Source organism: Strix uralensis, chromosome 32 (assembly GCF_047716275.1).
Source record: "Strix uralensis isolate ZFMK-TIS-50842 chromosome 32, bStrUra1, whole genome shotgun sequence".
Classification (NCBI taxonomy): domain Eukaryota; kingdom Metazoa; phylum Chordata; class Aves; order Strigiformes; family Strigidae; genus Strix; species Strix uralensis.
The window spans coordinates 1,324,010-1,347,103 of NC_134003.1; the positions used below are offsets into that span (position 1 = coordinate 1,324,010).

The following is a 23,094-nucleotide window of genomic DNA, read 5'->3' on the forward strand; positions in this document are numbered from 1 at the left end:
CTCGGTTTGGCGATGAATTAGGCGGCCTGGCGACCAGGGCGGGGAAACGGCCCGCGGGAGGGCGGCGGGGAGCGCCGGGAGCTGTAGTCCCGGCAGCCGGGAGGGCGAGTAACCCCCGGGGGACCTTGGGCCGGAGCCCACCCGCAGCCCCGTGGAGCCGACAGCGGGCCCCGGAGAGGGCCCACGAAGCCCCGGGGGGGGTGGGGGCTGCTTGTTCCCCCCCGGCTCTCTCCCACAGAGGGGGGGGCTCAGGCAGACCCCCCCCAGCCGCCTCCATGAGGAACAGGCCGTACTGAGCCACCCCCTCCTCGGCCCACGGCTCAGCCCCTCCCTCAGCCCCCTCAGAGGCTTTTGGCGGGAAGCCTGAGCCCCTCGCGGCCTCCAGCCGGGCTAGGCCGCACCTCACAGGCCTGGCCAGGCCTAACTAGGCCTCACTAGGCCTGACTTGACTGGGCCAGGCCTGGCCTTGCCCCTACCGCCCCCCCGTTATGTCACGTCCCGTCCCCTCGGCCCCGCCCCGCGCCCCCCGGCTCGCGGGGCACGCCGGGAGCGGTGGTCCCGCCGGGCGGCGGCGCAGACTACAACTCCCATGGTGCCCGGCGGCGGGGCGCGCCGGGAGGTGGGCGGTGGGGGCGCGCGAGGCACGCCGGGAGTTGTAGTTCGGCCGCGCCGATGCGCGGGGAAAGGCGGGGGGGGGTTTGGCGTTGCCGGCAGCCATTATCTGTGGGAGCGCGGCGGGCCGGGCGCGGAGCCGGGCGCTGGGCTGCTTCGCCGCCACTTCGAGCCCGCGGCCCCGCCGCTGCGCGGGGGTGGGGCCGCCATGGTGGCTTAGCCTCGCCCCCACCCTCCCCTTCCTCCCCGCTACGGTCGCTGAAGGCGCGGCGGCGGCGCGGCCTAGCCGGGAGGGCGGATCCTCGGCCTCGCGTAGCGTCTCCTGCCCGCGGAGGGCCGCCCTCCTCGGAGGGCCATGTCCCTGGTGGCCTATGCCAGCAGCGAAGAGGAGAGCGATGCGGAGGAGGCCGCGGGCGAGGAGGAGGAAGCCGCCGCTCCGTCTCCTGCCGCAGCCCAGCAGCCCCCGGCCCGGGGGCTCTTCGCCACCTTGCCCCCCCCCAAAGCCCCCGTGATGCCCCCGCTGCCCCTGCCTCCCCAGCCGCTGGGCAGCGGCTTCCCCCTGCTGCCGCCGCCCCACGGCGGGCCGCCCCCTCCTTTCCTTATGGGCCCCCCGCCCGGCATGAGGGGCTTCAGCACCCCTCCGCCGGGCATGAGCCCGGCCCAGGCCTCCGCCGTCAGCCTGCCCGAGCCGGCCTCCAGCGGGAACGGGAGCGGGGAGCAGCCCAGGCTGGGGGGGCTGCTCCTGCCTCCCCCGAGGAACGCTGCCACCACGACCGCTGCCTCTACCCTCAACCTGCCCCCTCCTGTCTCGGCCTCTGCTGCTCTGCCCGGGGCTGGGGTGGATTTGAGCCTCCCCAAGCCAAAGAAGAGGACAGAGCCGGTGCGGATCACGGCGCCCGAGTTGCACAAGGGAGATGTGAGTATGAAACAAACCACCAGCTCTGCCGGGGGGGGGCTCCCCCCTCAAGCCCTCCCGAGAAGGAGCGCCTTCGTGCGTGAAATCCTCTCTCCCTGGAGCAATCCCCCCGTGGATTTGTTTGCCCATAAAGCACAGCGTCTCTTCCCTCGCTCTCTCCCGTCATAACGTAGCAAGGTACCAAAACCTATTGTTGTGGCATCCACCAGGAGGTTTGTCCTGGCTGCCAGCCCTAATCCTAAAGCGCTTTGCAGAATTAAACTGATATAGAAACCTTATTTATAATCATAATACGGCAAAACCCAAGATTATCTGCACCCTTATTTATTACTGGAGTTAACAAGTCGATGATGTGGAGCTGTACGGCCTTGCGTGGGGGTAACCCAAAAAAAATCTCTTCTTTTGTTTGCTGTGCAACTGATAGGTTTTCCTGTTAATTTATTGCTTATTTAGCTAAAGGCTTCAGGCGTGCTCCAGACCTTTAGGCAATCATTTCCCTTTTAGCTTGTTTTTCTTCGTGTTTGCAATGCCCTGTGCCTAATGGGGCGCCTGAGCACTGAATCCAGACAGCCCCATGGCGAGAGTAGGGACAGGCGGGTCCCTACCCCCTTTCATTTTTCTGGTTGTTCCTACTGATGAGCTTTCCTTCTCTCGCCTCTGCTCATTCACTCTGGGACGGCACCGTCGTAGCGTGGAGGCGACGGTCGCGTGGCTGCGGCCGTGTCTGGTGGCCGTGTCTGGCCTCAGTCGCTGGCTCTGGTGAGACCTGAGTGCCTCTGGTTGTAGGAAGAGCTGAACTGCGAAGCTTAGGCTCGTTTCCGTGGGGACAGGTGGCTTGAGGAAGAGGTTGGACTGTATGGATTTATAAACAGTGTCAATTAATAGTGGTCTGCCAGCATGTTGGACCTGGGGGAGCTGAAACGAGCAGCGCATCTTGTTTTGCTGGAAGAGCAGCCTGTGGGGAGGGCGGCTCAGAGGGCGCGAGCTTCCCGCCCGTCCCTGGACCACACTCTCGCTGATAACCAGCCCAGTTTGGCAAATTCCAGAGCCAGAGCTCCCCATTCCACGGCTCCCAAACACGGCGGGACGCACGGGTTCCCCTTTTAGGCGAAGGGCTGAGGGATATCCCATTCTTTCGTACCCGCTTTTTGCTTACTCACTTTCTTGCGGCGCTTTGCAACAGGCGGTTTGTAATAAAGCAAGCGTTGGGGCTCTCCGCTTCCTCGCTGGTTGTGAAATAAGCTCCAATGAAAGGAGGTTTGTTCCTTGCCTTTACCTCCCCCTCCATGTTCTGGCGTATTGGCTTTGAACAGAAATACTGCGGGTCGCCAGCGAGTGAATGAATGTTGAGGGGAGAAAAAGTACCTTAAAACCAGAGCTGGTCCAAGCGGTTCCCGTTTGGGATTCCTGGAAGTCCCTTGGCTTGTGGCTGATGTCCTCGCTCATTCCCTTTTTCTCCTTAAAATACCTCCCGACCCTTTTGTTTGCACCTGTGGAGATGCTCGGGGCACTCTGCTTTATCTTCTCTCTCCCAAACGCAACACGCGGGGTTTATGGCAACTCTTAGCTTGCTTTTATTTATGCATGTTCTTTGTCTTTGTCCTGTTTTATAATTTAGATAGTAAACTGGCAGAAGACCTTGTTTCCTGTAATCTCTTTAAAGTGCTCTGCAAAGCTATAAAACGATAAAGATGTTAAAGGCCTTTTCTGATGCCAGAGACGACCAGACTTTCTACTCAAGTTTTAAATGGATATTTAGCGACTGCAGTGTTATTGGGAACAATTCCCCGTTAATCCCCACAGTGAATTTTTACACCCTTGCTTTGTGTGGTTTTGTGCTTCCCCTCTATTAATGTAATGCTTTGAAAGAGAGCACTGACCTTACGCTGTGCAGCGGGCGTTCTTTGCCTGCCTTTAGGTTTATTTTCCTGTGATTTATTTAAAAAAAAAAAAAAAAAATGCTTTGGCTGTTGGCTTTCTAAATGCTAATTTCTGACAGGAGCCAAATAGGGAGAATCTGAGTTTTTTCTGCCCACCCACTTCGCTTTAGAGCAGCGTTAAAAAGCTGCCTTGAAAATTTGGAATTTTGGGTTGTCGAATCCTTTTGTTGTTGTTGTTGTTCCATAAGTTGCATAAATGAGCTCAAGTGGGAGATTATTGTTTGGCTGTGGATGGATTGCTCTTAAGGAGATTTTTAAACAGCGACTTGTTTGCAGAGCTTCAGGTTTTACAGCTTGTTTTTCTGCCTCTGCCCAGCTATCTCTAATAGTACTGTGGACAGTTTATTTATCTCTCGTAGTAGTAACCAGGGCAGGCTTTTATCTCTCTTTGCCCTGACATAGATGCATCAGCAAGACTGTGAAAGAGAGCTTGACCACATCCCACTGTTGCTTTTTATCTCGGCTCTTGGCAGATTATAAATCCAGATCCGTGTTACCGTGATCCTTTGGCTGATTCAAACTGGAAATTAAAACATTGTGTAGCGGGTGGGCTTTTTTATTTTAATATCCCAAGTTGCGCTAAGCTCTGTTTTTCTTTCTCAGTCAGATTCAGAGGAAGATGAACCAGCAAAGAAGAAAAATACTCTTCAGGTAAATACCTGGGATATTCAATTACACAAATTTCACAGGAAAGAAACATTTGACCGTGACGGATCTTGGGCTTCCGCTAGCCACTCTGATTAGCGTGTGGCTTTTAGTGTATGAAATTCCTGAAATCCCCTGGGGTCTCAAGTCCCTTTTTTTGGGCAATTTCATAAATTTAAGTCTCAGGAAAATAGGCATTAATTTGGGAAGTTGGCAGATATTTGCAAGTACCACGTTTCCCTTAAAAGTCCCACTGGCCTTTTGTGCAAGAAAGCCCTGCAGCATGTTCGAAGGAGCAAGCGATTGTGCTGAGCAATGGGAAACCCATTAATGTTGTTAGAATCGGAGGGAGATAATTGGCAGGGAGTCAGGAAAACTAAATAGTCTCACTCATTTCTCTTATTTCTGTGAACCATTTGCCCTGCACGAAACTCTCCAGGGACGCGGCGAGGGCTCTGGCTTGTCCGCTTTGCTTCCTCAACCCAAAAATTTGACAGTGAAAGAGACCAATCGGTTACTTTTGCCCTACGCTTTCTCGAGGAAAGCGGGAGACAATGCCTCCGACTCGAAGCCCGCTAAAGCCCCGACCTCTTCCTCCAAAACAAAACCTCTGTCCAAGCCAGCGGTGCCCACAACTCCTTCTCCGTCTGCCATCAAAGCTGCCGCCAAGAGCGCTGCCCTGCAGGTAACCAAGCAGATCACGCAGGAAGAGGACGACAGCGATGAAGAGCTCGAGCCAGAGAACTACTTCTCCTTGTCTGACAGGAGCGAGCCCAGCGTCGCGGGCGCCGAGCCGTACATGTACTCTGGCACGGTGGTGTCGGAGGACCCACCGCCCGGGACCGAGCCAGAACCCCAGTTCCAGGACGCTGCTGCTAATGCCCCTCTGGAGTTCAAGACGGGCGCGGGCTCCAGCGGTGCTCAGCACAGCTGGGCACCCAAACCCGGGGAGGACTACGGCAGCCAGTACAGCCAGTTCCCTGCCTATGGCGAGGCCGGTGCATATTATCAGGTGGGTTCACTGACTCAGAATCCCAGAATCATCCCGGTTGGAAAAGCCCTTGGAAGCTCCTCCAGTCCAACCATGAACCTCACCCTGACCGTTCCCAACTCCACCAGATCCCTCAGCGCTGGCTCAACCCGACTCTTCAACCCCTCCAGGGATGGGGACTCCCCCCCTGCCCTGGGCAGCCCATTCCAACGCCCAACAACCCCTTCTGCAAAGAAATCCTTCCTAAGAGCCAGTCTGACCCTGCCCTGGTGCAGCTTGAGGCCATTCCCTCTTGGCCTGGCGCTGGGTCCTTGGCTCAAGAGACTCCTCCCCTCTCTGCACCCTCCTTTCAGGGAGTTGCAGAGGGCCAGGAGGTCTCCCCTCAGCCTCCTCTTCTCCACACTAAACCCCCCCAGGTCCCTCAGCCGCTCCCCATCAGACCTGTGCTCCAGACCCTGCACCAGCTCCGTTGCCCTTCTCTGGACACGCTCGAGTCATTCAATGGCCTTTTTGGAGTGAGGGGCCCAAAACTGAACCCACTCATCGAGGGGCGGCCTCCCCAGTGCCGAGCCCAGGGGTCACATCCCTTCCCTGTCCCTGCTGGCCACGCTGGTGCTGGTACAAAGACTCGAGGGGAAGCTTGATGGTGCTGCTCTGAAAAGGCGTCTGGGACCAGCGGCTCCCAGTTAGTTACTGGAGCAGGCTGCGGCTTGGGGGAATCTGCCCCGTCTGAGCCAGCTGGGACAAGGCGCAGAGATCCACAGCGCTTGGCACGACAAGATTCCTCTGGCACAAGAGCCGTCGATGCTCTTTGCTGGATAAATGTTTAATAGCTGTGCTCACTTTAAAACGCCCCTGTGCAGCTGCCCCTGTTGTTGTCAGGGTGCGGAATCGGGGCTCGCCAGAGCTGGTGTCTGAAGCCAGGTTGTTTCTAGTAATTCAGCAAAGTATTTGTTGTTGAGTACCTCTGAAATAATGCCCTGTACTCCTCAGTAGTGCCAACCTAATGAGGTGTGATTAATGACTGTTTTGGTCAGCCCTGGAGGAGGAGGTACACACGTAACGCGTGGTGCTCCCCAGAGGCTGAGTGAAATCCCCCTAGGAGAAAAGCAGCAGCTCGCAGGCCGAGGGACGCTGCGTCTTGGGGCTTCTGTGGAGGGGTTGCTCCAGGATTGATCTTGCTTCGCTCTCGTGACAAACTGGTTTTCCTTTTGCTGACAGGATTACTACAGCAGCGGCTACTACCAGGAGATGGAACCAGCCCAGGCAGCGCCGCAGGAGATGAGCACCGACTCCTCCTTCATAGACGACGAAGCGGTTGGCACTTCGCTGCTTTTCCCGCTGCGGAATTTGCGTTTAAGCTCTGTTAGAACATAGGACCCGCTTGGCAGCCGCAGTCCTGCCCCGCCAGCAGGACCTGGGCTCCGTGCTGAGCTGAACCGGGTTGTTCCGTGGGGTCTAGCGCTGTGGTGTGGGCACGTGTGGTGGCTTTCTGGGCTACTGCTCCTTTGTTGGGCTACTGGGTTTGCTCGCTTTATAAGTAGGTGATGTTTGTTATTCCCGCTGAGCACAGGCTCGTCTCGTGAGGGACATCTAGGGCAGACGAGGCGCACAGAGCGAAGATGTTGCTTGCTGAGGTGCAGACGAGCTGCTCTTCCAATACCTTCCCATCCTCTAGCGCAGTGGTGAATTCCCCGCTTACGTCAAAAGCTCAAAAACCTGTTTTAAAAAAACTCTTTCCCATTATTGATCTAATCTAGAAACTGCCAGCCTTGCTAGCAGAGCCGGTCGGCGCTGCAGAGGGCAGCGGCCCAATCTGGTGCTCCCTTCCTTCGCGGGACCTCTTTATTTTAGAGGTGGATTTGTGTTACGGGAGGAGGCTGTGTCAGCAGCAAAACTTCACGTGTCTCCCTGGCACTTAAAATGAGAGACTGGAGAGCCTGAGGGTCTTCTGAGCAAGACTGAAAGCAAGAGTAAATGCTGTTTAAATGCATAGGAAAATGAGATTATAACCTTCAGGCTAAGTAGTTTAAGATACGATCTATAGCAAAGCAGAACTCTCCTAAAGACACAAAGTCCTGGTTGGAGAAACGTTCATTGCTGTGGCCTGTCCCACGCTCGGGGAGCTGAGGCTCAGACCCCGCCTTTTTAAGGTCAGTGCCGGTGTGCGACGTGTGTGTGGAACTCCGGTTGTTTCTGTTCCTCTTTCAGTTCAAGCGTCTGCAAGGCAAGCGGAATCGAGGGAGGGAAGAGATCAACTTTGTGGATATCAAAGGTGACGATCAGCTGAGTGGAGCCCAGCAGTGGCTGACCAAATCCCTGACAGAGGAGAAGACCATGAAATCCTTCAGCAAGGTACGGGCAGGCGACAGGGGGGTGCTGGCTGGGCTTTTGGAGACGCTGTTCCGTTCCCATTTCAGCCACAGCTGGAGCTGTGTTCGGTGCTGTGCAGGCACCAGGGTGGGAGGACAAGGGACCCTTGTGGTGTGTGTTGTATAATTAATTACACGAGAGACCCGTAGAGCTTCTTAAACCACAGTCCCAGCGGGCAGGTGGTAAAGACCAGCCAGGAACTGCTTCAGCCTGAGGAATCTGCCCAGAGCAGTTTCACATGAAACAAACAGGGATGTGGTGGAGTTGGGAACGGTCAGTGTGAGGTTCATGGTTGGACTGGAGGAGCTTCAAGGGCTTTTCCAACCCGGATGATTCGGTGAAATGCTTCTTGAAACGGCTTTGTGCAAGCTCTTGTCGTTTTGCTGTCTGGGTCAGTATCTTTCCAGGCTTAACAGTTCCACCTGGTTTTGCTTTGTAGAAAAAAGGAGATCAGCCCACAGGACAGCAGAGGAGGAAACACCAGATCACGTACCTGATCCATCAGGTGAGTGGCCTCCCTCAGGTGTGGGAGGGCTCGTGGCCCTGAGGTTCTAGCTTGCTTTTTGCTTGGCTTCGCCCTTCCCCTCCCGCCCAGCTCCGGTGCTGCCGTGGTTCTGTGTGTTACGAGACTTTCTGCTTCCTGTCCTAACTCCTCACCGCTGCCGTGTGGTTAGCGAGCGGCCGCTGAGACCGTTCCGCCAGAGAAGCTGCCTTTCAGGGTGAATGAAATGTCTCTGCGTCCCGATTAATTCGGGCCTCTGTCAAGATAATTGTGCTAACTCCTGTAACGAGGCTTCTCGCTGAAGTGCTCCGTAATCCTCGTCCGCAGGGGCAGAGGAGGGTGAGATGCTGCTGAGTCAGTGAGCAGCAGCGCTGATGTTAATCCTCTCAATTTCTGCAGGCGAAGGAAAGAGAACTGGAACTGAAAAACACATGGTCTGAAAACAAGCTCAGCCGACGGCAGACTCAAGCCAAATATGGATTCTAACACCTCTGTCCCACTTTTTGGCCGTTGTCCCAGGTGACCTACTGTGTCAGACTTCTCTTGGCCTTCTGGAGATCACCCAGGCCCCGCGTTGAACGTGGTCTGCTCGGCGGGTGAGAGAACGCTGCGCTCCCCTGCCTGTCAGGAGAGAGGTTTCATGCAAGCCGGTCCTGAAACTCCACCTGTAATCTTCCCCCTCCCTCATAAACGATAATGTGGAAGGTTCAAATCAAGCCTGTTTTCGTACGAGCGCTGACGGTCCCGTGGCAGCCGCAGGGAACGTGCCCGGTGCAAGGCTCAGAGCTTCTGTCCTGTAGGTACAGGGGCTGCTGCTCCTCCGACGTAGCCTCGCCACTGGAACCTTAGGCTGAGTCTCAATAAACTTCCAGTTCCCACTTTGCTCCTTTCTTGGACTCGCGGTGCGTTGAGAGTGTAATTTTTCTTTTGAAAAGACAGTGAGTTTCAAGAGCAAGCCTGGCTTTTTTTTTTTTTTTTTTTTTTTTTTGCGGTCCTTTTATTTGAGACGCCCTCATGGCTGCTTACTCATGTCCGAGTAAATCCAGTGCTCCTCTCATGCAGATGATTTGATATCTCTTTTTTTTTTTTTGTAAGTGTGGCTAAGTTAGTGTTTTTATTCTCAGCTCCACCCGCCTGTATGTCTCGAACCACGCTGAGGGGAAACTCCTTTACAGGTCAGAGCTTGCAATAGAGGCGCAAACGCCCCGAGTGTGGAACGCACAAAAAGCAGCGAGGATCTCTGCCGCTGCCGAGGGCTTTTGGATAAACATGATCGATGTGTGTATGTACGTTTCTCTTCCTTTTTTCCCCCTCCCTCTCCCCTCCTCCTCCCCCGCGAGCCAAGACCCCCAGTGCTGTACCAGGCTGCTCTCCAGACTCGGGGAGCCGAGTGTTCCCAGCGTGGCATGGTGCGGTGCCGCTGGCAGAGCTCGGCGAGTGAAGCAGCAGTATTTCCTCTGAGCAGACACAGATGAAAGCTGCCAAGTGTACATTTATTATTTTTTTTTTCCAGCTTGTTTCTATCAATTCCGTTCCAATTAAGTGTTAACTTTACCCTCCTGGCTGGGAAGAGGAGACCGTGTCTGGCCTTAACTTTTTAAAAGGAAATCTTTCTTTTATTTAAGGTATTAGGTCTAGGTGATACGACTGCAAATCATGTGCAGCCTTGCTGGCCAGATCCACGTATCATTAGCCAAATCTCTGTGGCCTCACTTAGTTTGTTGTTCACCAAAGCGTGTGATGCCGAAGGGAACAGAGAGCTGGTCTGATTATTTAACTTACATTCCCACCACTAAGGGTTATATTTGTTGTAACTGCAGCTAAATCAGCTAATATTTGTTATTCTGTTTAGGAAAAACTCCCAAGAGGTTGTTTTTCTCCCATGTTACCTGTTAAAAAGAAGCAAACAACCCCCCACGAATGAAGTCTTTTCTTAGAATATTTTAAAATAATCTGATTTCTAGTTTAGTTCCCTGGATGTTTTAGTACTTTGCAGAGCCCATTTTGAGTATTTGAATGACCAGAATAAAGTTACTGTTGAGTAATTTATTCATATCTTATATGTACAGCGAAATCCTCTGAAAAAGAGATTTGATAAAGGAATAAACTTTTAAATGAACCGAACCACACCTGTTTCCAGCGCGAGGCGCTCGACTCCTTGCTCGAGGCATTGCTTTTCCTTCTCCCCTCTCCGGTAAGGCCGAAGCCCCTCCGCTCCAGCCCGTCTTTCGGGGGCGGCTGCTTTGTTTTATTCACAGACCGGACGTTTTTGCGCAGCCGGTGACGAAACGCTCGTCCGAGGAGGCTCATCGGGGTGCGAAGCCCGGCGGTGGGTTGTGCTCCCCGCCGGGGGGTTCATCCCCTTTCAAACACCGAGCTGTGCCCTCGGCCGGGGTGCTGCGGGGCAGGAGGCTCCGTCCTGGGGCAGCCTGTGTGTCCCCAAACTCCTCTTCAGCGGCTTTGGCGGGATCGTGGAGTCCTGGAGCGAGGCGAGAGGCTGACACTCTAAAGGTTCCCCTTTATCTTTTTCCATTTCGGGGTGTAATGGCTCATTTTTAGCACTAGAGGGGAGGTAACGAGGACGGGAATGGCGGCTGACTCACGCTCTGCTTTTGGCCATTTAAGAGCAACAAAATGTAGGCTCCGGAAAAGCGAACGTGATTTTTTTTTTTTTTTTTGGTCTTCAGAGAGGTAAAAACCCAACCCCAACCCCACAGCCCTCCTTTTCCCTCCGTGTCTCGAAGCTCTTAACACATCCCAGTGTGGGGCTTTGCCTCTCCTTGGGCACGTTGCGCCACGTCTGCTGCGAGAACGACGTTGGCTCCGGGGGCGTTTCAGCCCCAGCAGCCGAATTTGGTCCTGGGGGTTGGTGCTGAGGTGTTTTGTGGCTGAGCTCGGAGGTGTCGGCACCGGGTGGGTGCTGTTTGGTGTGGCCCTGCCTTGCCGGCCTGCGGTGTCGCTCTGGCGTGTGGCTGATTTAATACCTGGATGCACCAGCCGTGCCCAAAACCTGTCTCTGTTTTGACCGTAGTAGCCTTTTCCGCCCTCATTCTATTAATAGAAATCTTTCTGAAAAAGTGTTCAAAGATAAATTAAATCTGTTCCCCTCTTAACTGTCTCACAGGCCTTGGGAAGGGTGTGGGAATCCCGGCACGGAGCTGGCGTTGCCGGGACGCTGGTTGTCTGTAGAGGGGCCAACTGCAGCCTTAGAGCCCCCTCCCCAGGTCTAAGTGCTCCCTTTTGAGGGGGGAGGGACCCCGAGAGCTTCCTCGTGCCTGGGGCTGGGGCTTGTCTTGGACCTACCTGCGCTGGGGGCTTAGAGCTGGTCTCCAGAAAGCTGCTCGTAAATGTTCTCAGGAGCCTCCTGCCCGGCTGCGACTCGTTTCGCGGCGCTCGTCCGGCCATAGATGGGCTCGTCGAACGCCGGCGGAGGGTTCCGCGGGCCCTGGGGAATCCGCAGGGAGGGGTGAAGGGGGGCAGCCCCCAGCTCCTGCCTCGGCGGGTGGAAGTTGGCCAGGATGGAGTTCAAAGTCGGTCCTTCACCCTCCCAACCCTCGACGTTGCTCCCGCTTTGGGGATCGTCGCTCCGGCGTGGAGCGCTGGGCAGGGGACCCCCATGTCCCCCCTGTGCCCCTGGTGTGGAGTGAACCCCGACCCTCCGGACTCTACCGGAGATGTTGCCTTGGCTCTGAGCCCCTGAGCAACGAACCTGCGGCTCCGCGGCCGGCCCGGAGCCTCCTCTCCCCTTCCCCTCAGCGCTGGGAGCGGCCAGGAGCTGCCGCCTCTTGGAGGCCTGGCTGGACAGGCTGCGGAAGAGCCGCCGGTGAGCGCGGGGTTTGGGGAGCAGTGTCGAGAAGGCGCCTGGGGCCCCCCGGGGAAGCGGAGCGGGCGGATCCTGCCGGGCCAGCGCCACCTCGGAGTAGATATTTTCCTCAGGGCTGGCGCTGGAGCTCGAGCCCCGGCCCATGGCGTAGAAGGGGATGGGCTCTTCCAGCTCGTTGTAGGTGGGGGGGCCGGGTGCGAGCCCCTCGCGAGGCTCGGCGTAGGTGTGGAAGCACATGAGCTGCTGGTACTTGGTGTCGGGGCGCTCGGGGGGTTCGGGGGGGCTGGCTTCTTTCTGCACCTGAGCATAGGGACCTTTGGGAGCTGCTCCAGCTCCAGCAGGGCTGTGCGGTGGCCCTTGGGCGGTGGCTGAGGAGCTGGTTTTGACTGGGAGCGGTGGGGGGACGCTGGGAGCCTGTGGAAGAGACGGGATGGGAGGGGGTGAGGGCTGGAAGTGGATCCGGGGTGGTTGGGGCTGCGTCCCCCATCCCGCCGCCTTGCGAGGGCTTTGGCCAAGCTGCTGCTCCTGTCCTGGCCTCCATCCCCTCAGCTCTGCCTTTACCTCCCTGGAGGAGCCTCCCTCAGCTCTGGGCTCCACAGGCAGCTGGGGGGCCGCCTGCCTGGCTCGGGGGGGCCCCTTGAAGACGGTGCTGTACATCGGGGGGTTTGCCAGCGCTTCGCTCCACGGGGGACGCGCAGCGTCGCCGTCGCTTGGGGTCCACGTCCCTCCTCGGGGTTTGTTTTCCTGCGGAGAGGGGAGAGGTGGGTGCGCGGTCCCACGGCGGGTGCTCTGCCCGCAGTTCGGCTCCTCACCCGTCCCCGCGGCACCGTCAGGAACTCGTGGTACGGCGTGATGGGGGCGGCGGCGTAGTGCCGCAGCAGGTCGGCCAGCTCGGCGTGGGCGCTCCGCTCCCCCAGGATCACGTACCGCCCGTCCGGCAGCTGGTCCAGGACAAAGTGCCGGCAGCGATCCCGGCCCCTGTGGGGAGAGCAGAGACGGAGTCGGTGGGGAGTGAACGGGATATTAGACTGGATATTGGGAAGGATTTCTTTGCAGAAGGGGTTGTTGGGCGTTGGAATGGGCTGCCCAGGGCAGGGGGGGAGTCCCCATCCCTGGAGGGGTTGAAGAGTCGGGTTGAGCCAGCGCTGAGGGATCTGGTGGAGTTGGGAACGGTCAGGGTGAGGTTCGTGGTTGGGCTGGAGGAGCTTCAAGGGCTTTTCCAACCCAGATGAGTCTGGGTTTTTTGTGATTCTGTGAGGGCCGGGGGTCCCTCACCTGTAGGACAGGACGAAGCCGACGGTGCTCTCGCTGAAGCGGACCAGGAAGCAGCCAGGGGGCTGATCCTGCAGCAGCTGCTCCGCCTCCCTGCAGGAAGGGGCCCAAACCTGCTCGTCCTCACCCCCTTCGTGGGAGCCAGGGGTGCAGCTCCCTATTTTGGAGCCCAGGGGTGGGGATACTGAAGGGGCCACCCCGTTCCCCGCCTCGGCTTCTCACCTCCGGCTGATGAAGCCGTGGAACCAGGCTGGGAGCTCGCCCTCGGCCCCCAGCCTCCTGGCTTGTGTCTGCTCGAACCACAGCCTCGTCCGGGCACGCAGGGCCGCCAGCTCCGGCTGCAGGTCCCCGTCCGCCGGGGACCAGCCGGGTGGGGACAGCGAGGAACCTGGTGGGACCTGGAGGGAAGGGGAGAGCGGCCGGGGGCACGGATGTGCCCCGAGGATGCTCTGCTCCCCGCACCGGGCTCCTGCTGCAGCCTGGGAGGACGAGATCCCCGTGGGTGTGTGAGCTCGGGGGTGCTGGGACGGGGGGCTGGGGGGGACCGACCCTTTGCAACCCCACGTCCTACCCTGCTGCGTGTGTCGTGGTGGCCCAGGAGCTGCTCTGTGCCCTGGGGCTGGACCGGGGTGGCGCTGGCGCCCGGCTTGGCGCTGGCCGTGTTGTCCTCACTGATGGGTTTGAAGGTGCTGAAGAGGGGACGGTCGTCATCCGTGGGGTCCCCTGTCCCAGGGAGCGGTGAGAAACAGGCTCAGGGTGGCAGCCCGGAGCTGGCCCTGTGCCCCATCGCTGCCCACGGGGCGCTGGGATTAGGGGGGGGGGTTCCCTGACCCACCCCTCTCAAACGCTGCTCTTGCCCGGAAAAGCCCCAAGGACTAGTGAGCTGCGTGGGGAGGAGGAGGGGGGAAAGTGTGTGAATCCCCCCAGCCCCCTGAAAGTCCCCAGGGGTGTCAGGGCAGCCCCAGGAAGGGGAGCGAGGCGGGTGTGGGGCTCTGCGTGCGGCCACCAAGGGACCCTGAGCTTGGCCCCGAGCTGCCGACTCTTGGCAAAACAAGATTAATCCTCAGCAGATGCTTGAGGGGGTGGAAGAGGCCGAGGCTGGTTTGATCCCGGAGGCGAAGCTGAGTCAGAGGAGCTGGTTGAGGCTCGTCTGAGAATGGGGGGGGATCCAGCCGGGGTGACGGGGAGAGCTGGGGGGGGACACAGCAGCTCATCTCCACCTTTAGCTGGGTGCAGCACCCAGGCTGTCCCTGCACCCTGGCGGGCAGGGGAGGGCAGGGGAAGGTAGGGAAGTTGTTGACAAAGTGAAACAAAACAACCCAAACCGCAGCAAACCAGCGCGGGGAGCGCTAGGAAGGCAAATTCGGGTCAGGTCCTGCCCAGGCATGGCCAGGAAGTTGGGGGCGATACCCCTGTCCCCAGCTCACAGGGCACACCCCGGGGTGGGGGTGGGGGGTCCTGGGTGGAGGTGGGGGGCTCGTCCCTGCTCCCCCACCCCAGCACCTCGGCCTCGGAGAGGCGGTTTGGGGGGATTTGCCCCCCAGGGTGGGATGTGCTGCTTAAACCCCACAATCTGGGGTGAGAATGGGTCAAATCAGACTTGAACCGGCCTAAAGCCCAGCTTTGCTCCGTGAGACCTTTCTGGGCTGGATTTCCCCCTTCAAAGCGGATAAACCCTGGCTGGAAGGGCCGGGGGTGGTCAGGGGACCCCACTCCCTCTCTCCACACCCCCTTGTCCTCTGCCTCTTCCCCACTGCGCCGCTGGACGGGGGGACCATCCCCCCATCGCCCGGCACTTGCCCGACCCGAGTCCCCAGACTTGGGATTTGCTCCTCGGCCTTTTTTCTCCCATCCCAGAGCGCTGATACAACCCCAGGAAGACCCCAACCCCCGGACCCCAGGCCTGGTGCCTACCTCTGCCCGGCCACGCGGGGACCCAGGAGTCCATGGCCGGAGCTGACAGGACGGACGGGCAGGCAGGACGGACGGGCAGCGCTGCCACCTTGCCTGCACTCGCACCTCCGCTGCCTGCGAAGGGCAGGAAGCAGCAACCGAAGCTGCCTGATGGGGACACGTCACAGGAAGGCAGCGAGGTGGCACCGGGGTGGCACTGGGGTGACACCCGGGTGACATGGGGACCCTCGGCACAGGCTGGGCTGTGGTGACCGAGGGGGCTCCGGCCACTCGCCCACCAGCACGTCGGCGCCTACAAAGGGCTCTTTGTTCCTCCCAGCTGCGTCCCGGGGTCTCGTGCCGCCAGGCGCGGGGGCAGCAGGGTCGCCGGGCCCAGGTTTATGCCTCCGGTTGGGATTTGATTCCTGGCGCGGTGGGATCCGGCACCACTTCCCAGCTTCAGGGTCCTTCTCCCGGCTGGAGCCGGGCACATCCCGGGATGTGCTGGGGGCACCGATGTGACAAAGGGGCTGAACCCAGCTGGGGAACGCGGCAGCCGGCACCGCTGGCTCCGCTGCCTCTCCTAGTGCCAGGCTCCGGCCGGCCCCGCGGCGAGCGGTGCCAACGCGGCTGCACCCCAGAGGCTGCAGGGATTAGGGATTAGGACAGGGATTAGCGTTGGGCCGGCTCATCTATCGCACCGGCACAGGGACGGGGTGCGCCGGGCGGTGGCTTCGCTGGTGCCCGGTGCCCCCCGCAGCATCCCCCGGCACACGGTGCGGTGCCAGCGCTGGTTCTCTCCACCTTAAGAAACGTGTCCCTCCCCGCTACCTTCACACCCTCCGCTCGCTTCCCCTCCGGCGGCTGCTGCATAATATTTTTATTTGTCAGCCAGGTTTCCTGTTTGCAATCCTCACGCTTACGGGCGACCGGGGGACATCAGCCGCCGGGACGTCGGTGAGGGGGACACTGACCGCCTGTGGCTCGTCCCACCGCTCCTCGACGAGCCGAGGTGCTGGAAACGCCAGGAATTGCCCCTAAAAGGTCTTTTCCAGCTCCTCTCCGCAGCTGGCCACGGGGACAGCGTGGGGGGATTTCTCAAGAGACCTTGGGAGGAGGAACGCAAAGAGCTTTTATTCTTCTGAGCCGCAGCCGGAGCCAGCGGCCAGCTCCTGCCCTGGCTCTCTGGGAAACGCCGGGATTTCGAGGAAAAGCCTGGCACCGCCGGGGTTTGCTGGAGGAAGGCTGGAGCTGCGCGCGGGGCCGCGGCGCCAGAGGTGAGGGATGCCGGGGTCGGGCTCTGTCCCGGTGCAGGGGGTGGTCAGGGAGTTTTGGGGGTCTGCGGAGCTTTTTTTTAAGCAGTTGGATGCTGGGGAGCAGCCACCTGCGAGGTCACTTCCCTGGGAGCCCGTTTTCTGGCTGTCGTGCAGCCGAGGCCGGGGCGGTTTTCCCGGGCTGATGGGCAGCGGGACGACGCGCAGCCCCCCCAGTTCCAGCCCCCGCTGCCGTGAGCTCGGCCGCGGAGCCGTGGGGGCCGCCCGTGCCTCAGTTTCCCTCCCTTGCAAAAACCAGCTCGGCGGCACGGCGCGGGGGGGGCTGCGCAGCGAGGGACGTCGGCTGTTTGTGTCCCTCCCCGGGGGACAAACGGATGCGCTGTGACCCTGGGCGGCGTGTTGGCCGCTGCGGCCATGTCACATGCTGGGGACGGTGGCTCGGCTCCAGCTATGGCCCCCCCCACGCACGTACCAGTCCGGGGACCAGCTGGCTCCGTGGGTGAGTGGTGCCTGGCCGGGTGTCCCCCACCCAGCCCCGGGGGTGCCACAGGACTGTCCCCGTGGGCAGCAGCTGTCCCCTGTCCTGGCCGGCCGGGGAGTGAGGGAGAGCACGGTGGGTGTGGAGGAAGGCTCGGGTGGGTAAGGGGGCACAGCCGGGCTGGGAGCGGGGGTGAGCGAGGGAGGACTGGGCTTGGGGACCCCAGAGGGCTGCGGTGGGGGGACAGGAGGGGTCCCAGCCCCTGTTTGGGGCAGCCACCGGTGCAGCACAACCCTGTGGGGCCGGGGACGTGGTGACAGGCTGCCTGTGGCCAGCGTGGGACCATCCCCTGGGGGGCTCGAATCCCCCCAGGAGAGGGGGCATTAAACCCCTTGCACCCCAGCTTTGGGAGGGGGGTAAATCCGGGGGGGGGGTAAATCCCGGTGTGCTGAGCAGGGGCTGGGGAGCCCGTGCAGGATCTGGCCCCGCCGTCCTTTTTGCTGCGATAAAGCTGAGCCAGGTGGCTGGGAGGGGGCTGACGTCTCAAGGTCTCGTGCTCCCTTATCGAACTGTTTTTTCCTGTGGGGGGGACCCCGCCTCTGGCTGATATCACCTTCCTTATCGCTTTCCTGGTGGCCTTGAACCCCGCAGCCAGGACCCCCTGCCTGCACCAGCCCAGGAAACCTCCCGCTCCCGGGGACACAGCGCTGGGGACATCGAGGTGGCCCCAAGACTGGGGCCCAGAGCCCACGTCCCCCCTTCTCCTCATCCCTGTGAAGCCGCTGGTCCCGGCTACTCTGACCACTGGAGGATCACTAGCCCCATTTTACAGCTGGGGAAACTGAGGCACGGGGGGGGTCACGCCCCGGCGTTTGCCTGCTGCTGCGTGAGCTGACCACCACAAGAGGCTGGTTTGTGGCTTGAAGCTGCCGGGGGTGAGAACCAGACCCCCCCCCTTAGCAGGTGCTGCACCAAAACCCATCACTGTAATGAGTTGGGGGGGGCTCTGCCAAGACCACAGTGCGGGCAGGGTGCAGGCAGGGCCCTCCATGGGGCCTCGCTGTCCCCCCCAAAGCCTCTCTCCCCCTCACCCCGGGCCTTCTTGTCTTTGCAGTGATGGCCGAGGGCGGCCAGGCCGGGGTTATGGCTGGGGGGGGGCCGGGAGCTGCCCCTGACAGCACCCAGGTGAGTCGCAGCCGAGGAGCTGAGATGTGGGGCTGCGGGTGTGGGGGTCTCCTGCCCGGGGGCTGCGGGGGACAACCAGGCTGGACTATTAACCCCCTTTTTTTAAAAAAAACCCCAAACAGCGATGTTAGTTTTTCGCTGCGTTTTGCACCCCCCATCCTCCCCCGTGCAGTGAGGGGCACAGGGGCTGGTGTGACACCCCCCCCCCCCGCCTGCTCCTGCCTGATTTCTGAGCCCGCTGGGCAGCCCCTGCCTGCCCCGATCGAGGGGTGAAGGTCTCCAAATCCCCACGTGCCGGAGAGTTTGGCATGAACTGGGAGAACCGGCCAGGGCCTCAGCTCAGCCACAGTATTAGACACTGGAGAATCCCCTCTAGGGTGTTCTTGGGGGAGTCTCCATGGGGTGGGGGGTCCCTGCATGGGCCAGGTCCAACACGTCACCGCACCCCGGACAGGCGGCTGAGCCGGATGCTGGTGCGTCCCCGCAGGATATGGGGGCTACAGGGAGCGAGGGGCTGGTGGCCACCCTCAGCCCGGGCAACGTAGAGGACCTGTACGAGCTGCTGGAGAAGCTGGGCAGGTGAGCGGGGGGCGGGCAGGGCTCCTGCCTGCGCGGGGTCCCCGCAGGCAGCCGGACGCCTGGGTTGTCCCCCACCATGTTGGGGGGGGTGGGGGACAGCCCGGCCGTGCCCCCAGCCCGGTTTCTCGCTGCAGCGGCCACTTCGGGGTGGTGAAGCGGTGCCGGGAGCGCAGCACCGGCACCTTCTACGCCGCCAAATTCGTGAAGACGCGGCGCTGCCGGGGCAGCCGCCTGGGGCTGGAGCGGGCGCAGGTGGAGCGGGAGGTCGCCATCCTCCGCCAGCTCGACCACCCCAACATCATGCGGCTCCACGACCTCTTCGCCAGCCGAGCCGAGATGGTGCTTGTCCTGGAGCTGTGAGTGGGGGGTCCCAGGGTTGGGGGACACACCCATACACCCGCCCCCCCTCCCATTTTGTGCCGTGCGTTGGAGGTGGTGGAGCTCAGCCCCGTCCTCGCGCCGTGCAGGATCGGCGGCGGGGAGCTCTTCGACTTCATCGCGGCCAAGGAGATGCTGTCGGAGGAGGAGGCCATCGAGTTCCTGGGGCAGATCCTGCGCGGGGTGCAGTACCTCCACACCCGCCACATCGCCCACTTCGACCTCAAGGTGCCCGAGGGGACCCCCTGTCCTCACTCCCTGGGGGATTAGAGGCTGCATCCCCCCTCACCGGGCACCCCCAGAGCCCTGGCCGCATCCTGCCCGCCTTCCCGGGCTGCTGCTGCGCTCGCCGGACACCGGCAGATCCTGGCCCCCCATCGTCACCCTGTCGTGCCCGGCCTTGTCCCCGCAGCCCGAGAACATCATGCTGCAGGAGAAGGATGTCCCCAAACCCCAGATCAAGATCATCGACTTCGGGCTGGCCCAGCACCTGGAGGACGGCGTCACCTTCAAGAGCCTCTGTGGGACCCCCCAGTACATCGGTATGGGGCTGGCGGTCCCCAGGGGGTCCCCGAGCAGCCCTGCTCTGCGGGGACGCAGCGAAAGGACCTCCTGGGGTGGGGATGGGACCTCCTGGGCGTGAGGAGAGGGAGGTGGCCGGGACGGTGCTGTCCCCTCTAATGTTCCCCCCCGGCTCTGCGTTCACCCCCAGCTCCTGAAGTGATCAACTATGAGCCGCTGAGCTCCGCGACCGACATGTGGTGAGGAGCAGGGACCTGGGGGTGATGGGCTGAGCCGGGGGGGCAGGTTGGGACCCTCCTGGGTGCCACGGGGCACAGGGGGACCCCAGGGAGGGCAGCACCTGACCCCCACCTCTGCCTTTCAGGAGCATCGGGGTCATCACCTACATCCTGTGAGTACGGGGAGATGCTCCCTGCAGTCGGGGGCACGGGGACAAGCCTGGGCACTGGGGGGGCCGAGCCGGTGCTGTCCCGGCACTCAGTGGCTCTGTCGTGTCCCCGCAGGCTCAGCGGCTTGTCCCCCTTCCAGGGTGAGACGGACGCCGAGACCCTCTCCAACGTTGTGGCTGGTGCCTACGAGTTCGAGGAGCACTGCTTCAGCCAGACCTCCGAGATGGCCAAGGACTTCATCCGGCAGCTGCTGGTGAAGGAGCCGGGGTGAGAGTCCCCATCCTCAGCTCTAGCCCCATCATCCCCAGCCCCATCATCTCCATCCCCATCTCCATCTTCATGCTGTCTCCATCCCCATCTGCAGCTCCATCATCCCCATATTCATCTCCACCATCTTCCAGTCCATCTCCAACATCCTCATCCTCATCTCCATCATCCCCACCCCATCTCCATCACCTCCATCATCCTTATCCCCATCTGCATCCCCATCCCCATCTCCATCTTTATCTCCATCCCATCCCCACCATTCTCATCCCCCTCTCCACCATCCAATTCCTCATCTCCATCATCTTCATCATCCTTATCCCCAGCCCCATCTCCATCTCCATTCCCATCTCCAACCCTGTCATCCCCATCTCCATCCCCATCTCCATCATCTCCACCATCCTCATCCCCATCTCCATCATCTCCACTCCCTCTTCATCATCTCCATCATCCTTATCCCCATCTCCATCTCCACCCCCATCCCCATCCCATCCCCCTCCCCATCATCCCCATCATCTCTATCCCCATCCCCATGGTGGATGTTTGGTGCCGGGACCCCCTCGTTCCCCCCCTGCCACCCCCGCTCTGTGCTGCAGGCACCGCATGACGGCAGCCGAGTGCCTCGTCCATCCCTGGATCAAGGTGAGAGGGATGGGCTGGGGGGGTGGGGGGGCGCCGGACCCCCGGGAGCAGGGTGGGGGCACGGGGACGACGCTGTGTCCTCGCCCCGGCAGCCCCTGAGCGGGAAGCAGGCGGCGAACCGGAGCCGTTCCTCCATCAACATGAAAAACTTCCGCAAGTTCAACGCTCGGAGGAAGTGGAAGGTGAAGGGGGGTCCCGGCTCGAGGCGGGGCCGGGGGGGGCACCCAGAAATGGGGTCCCCCCACCCGTGGGGTCCCGGGGGAGCTCGGGCTGTGCTCCATCCCAGGGCTGGCCGTATCGCAGGGTCTCTGTGTCGGGGGGATGTAGCGCCGCGGGGTGTTGGGGACAGAGGAGGGGTGTGACCCCCCCTCGGACCCCCACTTTCCTGCCCCCCCCCCCCCCCAGCTGTCCTACAACATGGTGGCTGCCTGCAACCGGCTCTGCCGCACGCGGCTGCTCTGCGGCCTGAGGAAGGAGGACGAGGAGCTGGTGAGCGGCCAGGAGCCCCCAGATCCCCCCTCTAGCAAGGGCTGGGGTGGGGGGGAGAAGGGATTTGGGGGGGGGGGGGCCTGTCCCCCCCGATGGAGTGGGGGGTGGGCTGTGCAGTGGCTGTGCAACGGGGGGTGTCCCCACCTGGGGTGCCCTCTCCCCTGGGAGGGGGGAGTCCTCACCCCTGGGGGGGTTGTTTCGCCTAGGGGGGTTCCTCTCCCTTGGGGGGGTCCTCTCCTGGGGGGGGGGGATCTGTCCCTCCTCTCCAGCCTCCCCTGTGCCCCCAGCGCTGCTGCGAGAGCGACCAGGAGGAGGAGGGCAGCCACCCCGTCACGCTGCTGCGCCGGCGGCGAAGCAGCTGCTCCTGAGCCCCCCCCTCCAAAAGGAGACGGGACCCCCCGAGAGGGCCCATCCCATGAGAGGAGCCCTGGGGGGGATCCCCCTGTCTCCCCATCCCAGGGGGCAGCAGCGCCATCCGGCCCCAGTAGCTCCCAGTTCCATGGTGCTGGAGGGTCACTGAGGCAGCAGAACCCCCCTCCCTGTCCTACCCCCCAGGTCTTTGCTGCAGTGGGGTGGGGGCTGCCCCACGGCTTGGACCCTCGCCCGTCCTCAGCCCCGGTGCAAGAAATAAATGTCTTCCCCCTCATCCCTCCTCCTCTCCTGCATCTGCTGAGCACCCGCAGCTTCATCCTGCTCCTCCTCCTCGCTGCAGGGCTGCTGGGGTGTGGGGACCCTGGGGGACGTGGGGACCCTGGGGGATGTGGGAACCCCAGGGGATGGGGGGACCCTGCAGGACATGGGGATCCGGGGGATGGGGGGACCCCAGGGGATGTGGGGACCCGGGGGATGTGGGGACCCCAAGGAATGTGGGGACCCTGGGGGACGTGGGGACCCTGGGGGATGTGGGGACCCCAGGGGATGGGGGGACCCTGCAGGACATGGGGATCCGGGGGATGGGGGGACCCCAGGGGATGTGGGGACACGGGGGACGTGGGGTCCAAACACCCCAGATCCACCCCGTGATGGAGGGTGACCCTTGCGTTGGCCCCTCCGTGCCGGGGTCTCCGTTGGTTCTCGGTTGTCCCCCCCCCCAGAGCAACCTGGATCCTCCTGCTCCAACTGGGGAAACTGAGGCAGGAGGCAGCGCTTCCTTCCCAGCCCACGTGGGAAGGGGGGGGCCGCCCTGTTTTCCCCCTCTTTATTTCCCAAACAAGCCCTGGCCCTGGCCCTGACAGTTGTCAGGCTAAATATTTAGTGTGCGCCAGCCGAAAACAAAAGTGAAGGGGCCGCAGGGTCCGGGCAAGGGCCGCGGGGGCCACCCCTATCCCGGCGTGCCGTGGGTGCCGGCGGGGACGGACACGGTGCAGCAGCGCCCGAGGCGCGACGGGGACGGGACCCTGGGGTCCCACTCGGGGATGGGGACAAGGGTGCTGGGGGTCCTGCGGCTGGGGGTGACGCTGCTGGTCCTTGGGCCCCTCCCGCTGCCCCTCGTGCGAGCCCCGTCTGAAAGTAAGTGCCTGGAAAGGAGAGGGGGGGTGGGAGCTTGGGGGGACATGGGGACAGATCGGGGCGGGGGGGGCTGCGTGGCGATGCCTGTGGGGGGGTTGCAAGAGCCAGACCCTCTTTCGGTGCTCCCTGCCTCAGTTTCCCCCTGTAAGCTGTGGAACCCCCCCATCCAGGGCAGGAGGGGCAGAGTGTGGGACCCCCCGTGCTGTTGGGATGGGAAGGGGGGACTCGGGGGGGGGCTCGGCCAGAGCCGGGGGTATCAATCGCTTGGCCCCGTCGGGAGCTGGGATGGTGGAAAATTTTTGCTGCTGCTGGGATGGAAAACAGCTGGGGGGGGGAGCATGGTGGTGGTGGTGGGGGCGGTGAGGGGTCCCAGCTCTTGTGGTCATGGCGGGGGACGTCCGTCTGGGTGGGGGTACCA

General features: G+C 61.4%; 3 protein-coding genes across 15 annotated transcripts; 2 read left to right on the plus strand and 1 right to left on the minus strand.

Moving 5' to 3' along the window:
• The first annotated feature begins 715 nt into the window (after window positions 1–715).
• On the plus strand, window positions 716–8,857 carry PRCC (proline rich mitotic checkpoint control factor). Its single transcript, XM_074853116.1, has 7 exons — window positions 716–1,528; window positions 4,072–4,119; window positions 4,553–5,125; window positions 6,326–6,421; window positions 7,316–7,459; window positions 7,917–7,982; window positions 8,379–8,857. The coding sequence occupies exons 1-7, from the start codon at window positions 968–970 to the stop codon at window positions 8,463–8,465; spliced, it is 1,575 nt and encodes a 524-aa protein (XP_074709217.1). The 5' UTR covers window positions 716–967; the 3' UTR covers window positions 8,466–8,857.
• Window positions 8,858–9,946: 1,089 nt separating this feature from the next.
• On the minus strand, window positions 9,947–15,449 carry SH2D2A (SH2 domain containing 2A). Of its 5 annotated transcripts, XM_074853115.1 has the most exons (9): window positions 14,989–15,449; window positions 13,646–13,797; window positions 13,297–13,553; window positions 13,078–13,167; window positions 12,615–12,780; window positions 12,364–12,546; window positions 11,689–12,216; window positions 11,283–11,424; window positions 9,947–10,458 (listed from the first exon to the last, which is right to left on the minus strand). In XM_074853115.1, exons 1-8 carry the CDS (start codon window positions 15,020–15,022, stop codon window positions 11,296–11,298), a joined length of 1,539 nt encoding a protein of 512 aa, XP_074709216.1. In that variant the 5' UTR covers window positions 15,023–15,449; the 3' UTR covers window positions 9,947–10,458; window positions 11,283–11,295. The 5 variants fall into 5 exon arrangements, with proteins under 5 accessions (XP_074709216.1, XP_074709211.1, XP_074709213.1 ...); XM_074853110.1 differs by having other exon boundaries at window positions 10,236–10,458; window positions 11,283–12,216; XM_074853112.1 differs by having other exon boundaries at window positions 10,236–10,458; window positions 12,364–12,780.
• Window positions 15,450–15,658: 209 nt separating this feature from the next.
• Window positions 15,659–21,813, plus strand: LOC141936426 (death-associated protein kinase 2-like). Of its 9 annotated transcripts, XM_074853364.1 has the most exons (14): window positions 15,701–16,244; window positions 17,371–17,682; window positions 17,834–17,904; window positions 18,359–18,483; window positions 18,618–18,839; window positions 18,951–19,089; window positions 19,274–19,403; window positions 19,574–19,622; window positions 19,748–19,774; window positions 19,887–20,039; window positions 20,633–20,678; window positions 20,771–20,860; window positions 21,084–21,167; window positions 21,455–21,813. In XM_074853364.1, exons 3-14 carry the CDS (start codon window positions 17,836–17,838, stop codon window positions 21,533–21,535), a joined length of 1,215 nt encoding a protein of 404 aa, XP_074709465.1. In that variant the 5' UTR covers window positions 15,701–16,244; window positions 17,371–17,682; window positions 17,834–17,835; the 3' UTR covers window positions 21,536–21,813. The 9 variants fall into 9 exon arrangements, with proteins under 9 accessions (XP_074709468.1, XP_074709463.1, XP_074709461.1 ...); XM_074853367.1 differs by lacking the exons at window positions 17,371–17,682; window positions 21,084–21,167; window positions 21,455–21,813 and having other exon boundaries at window positions 15,659–15,743; window positions 15,859–15,924; window positions 16,023–16,244; window positions 20,771–21,074; XM_074853362.1 differs by lacking the exons at window positions 21,084–21,167; window positions 21,455–21,813 and having other exon boundaries at window positions 15,695–15,924; window positions 16,023–16,244; window positions 20,771–21,074.
• The last annotated feature ends 1,281 nt before the right edge of the window (window positions 21,814–23,094 follow it).